Here is a 6,406-nt window from a genome sequence, read left to right on the forward strand (position 1 = left end):
CTTCATTTAAAAAAATCAAAACTTAAAATCATCTGAAGCTATTCTCAAACAATTTAATAAGAAGCTATTCTCAAACAACTTAATGAGAAGCTCAATCCCAAACACACGTGGGTTCAAAATTGAGAATGACAGGAAACACAAATAATCAAAAGAACGCCTAAAAAATACTATATTTTTCCAGCGGAAATATAGTGTTTTACAGATTTGACTTGTGAAAAAATACCAAACAATAGAATGTTTCCCTAATCTTTGTTGTGAAGATGCTATAAATCTATGCTAAAATATCAAACAATAGAAAATTTCATAGCGTTTTTAGTTCCGGTACAAAAATAAAAGATTGAAAAATACAGAAAAACTAGTTTAAGGTTTTAAATAGGTGACCAATCCAGCCCATTTTACAATCATAATACCCATTTTGTAAGAAGGGCTGCCAAATAGTGAATATTTGTCTAAATTTATCTTTTATCCTAAAACATCAAAGGATCGGTTTGAAAAAAGATCGAACAGAAACAGACCGTTTCAAAAAAGAACCGGACCATTTCGAACAATTTGTCTTAAGTGGAGAAACCGCTAAACTGTGCCTGATTAAGGCCCGGTTAGAAGACAGGTTACACTAGGCCCAGTAATGGATATCGGCGCTGGCCCATGACTGGTTAAGACCCAGTTAAAGGCATAAAAACCAACATCAATCATCAATACATAATATAGGTACTTATTCATTCTCCTAAGTCATATGACTCATATCCGTAACATTATCTTTTCCGCAAAGAATTATGATTTATCATTAAACAAAAACATTCAAATTACAATGTTACAGCTAATCTTACTCATAGACATTAGGTAATAAACCAATATTCATGCATTCCCCCCATTTTTATGACCGATCCCTTTGATAACATTAACAAGACAAGTCGCAAGAATGATGAACAAGATCCATTAATGTACATTGCATTGCTTAATTCTGCTGTAAAATCTAACAGACCATAAACAACCCATCAAATGACATCTCCCCATCAATACGGGCTGTCATAACGACGGGCCAAACTTTCCGGAACAATCGGCTCACCCGTAAACGGGTCAAACTTATACGGTTGACCCGTAAACGGGTCAAATCTCATTTGTGGCCTACTTCCTGGCCTATCATTAATTTGAGGATCCGGGCTCGGCCCAGTTTTTGAAAAAGATAAAGTCGGGGTAGGGCCCAGTATTCTGTTGTATGGATCTTGTGAAGATTTTGCAAAAGATGGGCCCGGGATTTGGTGGGATTGGACCGGGCTCATTTCCTCCATGTTTCCATAAGCTGTTGGAATATGTGAGTTTACTAAATATTTACCATAAGAAGAAGAACCAGGCAATTCATGTAACTGTATAGGACTTCTGTCTTCTGTTTTTACCATACCCGGTCGACTCGGTAGACGATAATCTGAATATAATGTAGAATAACGGGATGTATAACTGTCACCCCTGCTGCTGCATTGTACACTCAACTTTTTTAACCCATAATAGCAATGTACTTTATAAATATTATTATTCATCTGATAATTTTATTTATATATATATTTATAATTATAATAAAACGAACCTTGGGTCAGCATAGGGAAGAGAGTCAACAGATGGAAGGTGGGCCCTTACTGGTTCTCTTAATCTTGATAAACTTGAAGGTTGTTGATTGGCTCCAAATTTGTCCACCTGGTACTGTTTATATAATTATAAAATAAAAAAATTATGTTTATCTGGTCATAAACTAATAATAGTTTAAACAGGAAAAACTAATAGCATACCCTAGAAATTAGGGCTGCAAGATAGCCTCCTTTGTCATGTTTTTCTGCTCCTGATAACATGAACTGTAGAGAAACGTGTAACATGATCAATTTATGAACGACTGAAAGTGAACCTTTTTTTTTTTTTTTTGTGTAGATACAGAATTAAAGATATACTTAACCTGATCAAGAACTGATATGGCCATGGATTCAGGTAATTCTGCTAGATTAGATAGGGATTCAACTTCGATCTGTTTAAGGACAAATCAAGAGAAAAAGGTCAACTTTTTGAACATATATATATATATATATATATATATATATATATATATATATATATATATATATATATAATAAATAAATATGGAACGTACATCGAATCGAGTGGCAATACCGAGGCGTAAAATTCGAAGTAACCGCTCTCTGACAGCTACTGGTAACAAAAGAACAGCAGCTTCATGGGGATCAACAGCTTCCTAAATGATAGGAAAGATATAGAAATTACATAAAATATAAAAGCTGAATATTATAAAAATAAAAGACATCAAAATTAAAAAAACCTTTTGAAGAGTCCCTTCATGACCATCAAATGAATTCAAGTATGGGTCGTGATTTTGTGGCCTGGGTTTATTCAAATTATCAAGGGGCTGAGTGTTATGAAAATCTTCATGAACCCTTTTTCTTTTTTTGTCCATAGGTCTTGCAACTTCAACCTAGTACACAGGTGTTGATAATTAAAAAAATTTCAGATATGTTCTGGATAAAAATAATAAAAAAGGTAAGAGTAATTTTATGGTACCTGAAGTTTAACTGATGGCCCACCTTTTGGGCCTGGAACTATTTTTTCATTTAGTCCCTCTATGGCATTATCAAGGTGCTACATGTGGAAACAAAATTTAGAAATCAAAATATTTAATATACATACTAAAAATGAAAAAATTAAGCGACTTACTGATCTTTGAGAAAAATGAACAAATCCAACTGAAGAATCTCCCTTGCTGGACACCACCACTTTCTCTACCTTCCCAAAAGGCATGAAGAGTTTCTTTAAGTAGTCTTCGTCGATAGTTGAGGGTAGTTTTCTAACGAATGCTATTTTTATCTGGAAATAAAAAAAAAAAAATCATTTAACAACAGATAATTCAGAATAATCATGAATTTTAAATTAGTGTGATCAATGAACACCTTAGCAAGTTCATCCGGATCTACTTCAGGATCCTCTTCAACCCATTGAACAGATGGATGTAAAGTACCACCAAGAACAAAATCTGGCTGTGATCCAGCCCTAAACGCACGTGCTGCAGTCTGAGAATTTTTTTTTTTTTTTTTTAAAAGAGTAGAAATATTAAAACAATATAATAAAGTGAGTAAAATAAAATGGTTGATATTTTTGTTAAAAAAAATGACTTACAGCATGAGATGAGAACTTCACAAAAGCAAAACCACGATTTTTAAATTTTTTGCTTGTTGTCTCACTACCACTTTGGGGCATTGCAAGATCAATGGAAACAACATCTGGAAAAACCTATATACCATAAAGAACAGTTATATATAGTTAATATATAAATAAAAACAAATATATATATATATATATATATATATATATATATATATAAAAGTTTACCTGGCGCACAACTTTATTAAAATCATCAGCACTCCACCCTAAATGAAGAAAATAACTAAAATAAAGGGAACTGAAAGACTGAGATTGTAATGAAGAGGTTATTAAAAGTTATAACTAACCTTTGTTAAGGTTTCCTAAAAATAATGTATCCTGTGCAGCTGATGGAAGAACACCAATCTTTTTACCTTCTAGCTGGAAAATAAAGGCCAAAATAGTGAATTTATAAAATTCTAAATTTTTTCAGTTTACCTAATCAAAGAGTACAAACTTGAGGAAGTATATATTATCTATACCCTATGGGATTGCATGAAATATATGAAAATAAGAAGAATATTTTCTGTACCATAGATCCAGATAACTCTTTCAGAGCTTTGTCAGCAGCTTCTTTTGTTGCAAAGCGTACAAAGCCGAATCCCTATATATTTGTGCATATAAAGAGATGTGCGAGTTTTAAAAGAGAGAAACAGATAATGAGTAATGAGAAATAATGGAAGACCTTTAGGATGCCATTTTGATCCTTTATCAAGCGCATGTCTGTAATTTCTCCACAAGCAGCAAATACCTTTCGAACCTTGTCTTCATTCAGAGAACGAGCCAAACCCCCAACAAATACCTCCACACCTCTGCTTCCATGCTCTGAAAAACCAAAAAGAAAGACCCCAACACATGATTGAACGGGATGCAAATAAAGTCTTTGATTATATATAAATTAGAGATGAATTCCCTATCTCAAGAACTAATAATGTTCCTCTATTCCAAAAAAGCTACATTTTCATCTTCTTACAAATGTAATTTGCTTAAATAGTGCAAGTATAATAATAATGATGATGATGATGATGATCCGTGCACTATATTTGAGATTCCAAGCCTTGTGTCCTAGAAGAACACTGAACTTGTGGTTTCGAATTCTACCTTATAGTTAGAATTTAGGGCAATAAACTTAGCTAATGGAGGATTAGACAAAGTGGAACTTACGATAATCTGTGGAATTCTGATCCAGTGAGTAGCTCATCTGCAATCAATAACACATCCAATCTAGTAAGCTTCTTTCCAAGTTTGCATATTGCAAAATCACGTAAAACCTATCCAAGAAAATCAAGACAAACTTCTTTCCAACTGACTTGAGTTGGTCAGTTGGAAACTGAACTCCAATTTGATACTCGTATTGCGCCACTTTTTTGGAACTTGTGAGAATTTATTTGTGCCTAAATCTGAAAGTGCATCATGTTCATAATTGAATTTCGTGCAATCAAGTATGGGAAATCGAAGTTTACACTACACGTCTATAAATTTATCCAGGAACATTTTGATAATCAAAACTGATCATGTTCCCTGGTGTAACAAGGATGCCAAAAGAAAAACATTACCGTGTTTCTCCGATTGATTACCTGAAAATGCTCCCCCAATCTTCGGAGAAAGATGTCCGTTGAGGCCTAACCCTGGTGATTCCGCCGCAGAAACTTGACTTGTTTTACGGGAAGGGAAAGGAAAGAATCCTGATACGAGGAGTGAAGTCTTGAGATTTAGGAAAAAGGGTTGTATGATGATGTATCCAACTATCTATGGTTATGGTTAGGGTTCTTGTTTCCGTACCTTCTCTCCCTATTTAGTATTTACTCCGTGTTTTTATCTTTTTGGGTCCCTCTCCCCGATTACTAAAATTTGGCCTAAAGAGTATGGCAATCACATTGTTTTATGTGTTATCTTTTGAGTAATTAATGTGTTATCCTTTGAGTAGATTACTTAAATGGTCCCTGTGGTTTAGGTAAAATTATGTGTTTAGTCCTTAACTTTTTTTTTGCACTCATAACAGACTCAAGGTTTCATTTTATTACGTGTCTGATCCCTATTGATGTTTTCCGTCACTCATCTCTGTTAAATATATCACGTGTCTGGCACGCTCAGGGTATATTCGTCCTTTTACACATGGCGCCTGAATGGATATGCCAAATGTTTCTTATATCTTCTCGGCCATCGTTCTCATTTACGTCAAACATATCAGTGCTCTCAACTAAACCACGTATAAAACCCTAATCTATTCAATTTCAATCAACATTTCGCAAAGGCAACAATGGTGGGGTGGAGGATTTGAGCAGACATGGCGGAAATAGACGTTGGACGAGTTTACAGTAAGTATTTTTGTGTTTAATACTCTCATCTAAAGCACAAAGTTTCAAAACCTAAGCTTCAATCTCCTTCTTCGCAGGTGGTAACCCGTCAATATTCTCGATTAAATTGTTTTATAATGGAGTTTTTACAAAGTTTCCTGGAAGGGGATATATAAAAGGAAAAGAAAAGTATGTTGATTTAGTGGACATTGACGAGTTCTCGGTCCATGATATTGACAAAATGATGGACATCCTTGGTCCATGATTTGACATTTTTTCTCGATTTTTGTGCAAAAAACTTCTAAAATCCATAACTTTCGCATACGGGCTCCGTTTTTTACGTTCTTTATATGCACGCGTAGGTAAAATTACGCTCTACAACTTTCGTTTAGACTTCGTCGGCTAATTTTGACGTTAATTTTTATATTATTATTTTTAACAGACCGGGACAGGAAATCCGTTAAAAATTCATAACTTCTTCATCCGACGTCCGTTTTCGTCTGTCTTTTTACCGTTGTACTACTATGGACGAGACCTTCGATTCTCGTTTAGATTGTGTCGGCTAAAAATCATTCGATCTAAAATTCGAGTTTTTAGTTGTCTACTGCTAAGTTGAAACTTAGAAAAATCATAACTTCCTCATACGAAGTCAGATTTGGGCGCTCTTTTTATACATACTCTCGGTTTAACGAACAATACGACTTTCGTTTAGACCACTAAGGCTAAAAAGTAGTTTATCAAAAACTCACTTTTTACGTCATTCGGCACCGTGCCGGTTTTGTCGCGAAACTTCGACAGGTCATAACTTCTTCGTTATAACTCGGATTTCGGTATTCTTTATATATCTGTAATCCTTGTCACGACCACTACAACTTTCTTAATAGATATCGGCTTTATCTAATATTTATTTTCGA

General features: G+C 34.3%; 1 protein-coding gene across 4 annotated transcripts; it reads right to left on the reverse strand.

The window, feature by feature from the left end:
• Nucleotides 1-836: 836 nt before the first annotated feature.
• LOC145160434 (uncharacterized) lies at nt 837-5,026 on the reverse strand. Of its 4 annotated transcripts, none has more exons than XM_079079622.1 (16): nt 4,773-5,026; nt 4,360-4,396; nt 3,881-4,020; nt 3,728-3,799; nt 3,504-3,576; nt 3,385-3,422; nt 3,172-3,285; nt 2,946-3,065; nt 2,713-2,862; nt 2,560-2,637; nt 2,321-2,473; nt 2,135-2,236; nt 1,943-2,011; nt 1,782-1,844; nt 1,583-1,695; nt 837-1,464 (listed from the first exon to the last, which is right to left on the reverse strand). In XM_079079622.1, exons 2-16 carry the CDS (start codon nt 4,394-4,396, stop codon nt 1,014-1,016), a joined length of 1,773 nt encoding a protein of 590 aa, XP_078935748.1. In that variant the 5' UTR covers nt 4,773-5,026; the 3' UTR covers nt 837-1,013. The 4 variants fall into 4 exon arrangements, with proteins under 4 accessions (XP_078935748.1, XP_078935747.1, XP_078935746.1 ...); XM_079079621.1 differs by having other exon boundaries at nt 837-1,467; XM_079079620.1 differs by having other exon boundaries at nt 837-1,470; nt 4,752-5,026.
• Nucleotides 5,027-6,406: the final 1,380 nt, after the last annotated feature.

This window comes from Lactuca virosa, chromosome 2 (assembly GCF_052849685.1).
Source record: "Lactuca virosa cultivar CGN04683 chromosome 2, Lactuca_virosa_CGN04683_v6, whole genome shotgun sequence".
Taxonomy (NCBI): Eukaryota; Viridiplantae; Streptophyta; class Magnoliopsida; order Asterales; family Asteraceae; genus Lactuca; species Lactuca virosa.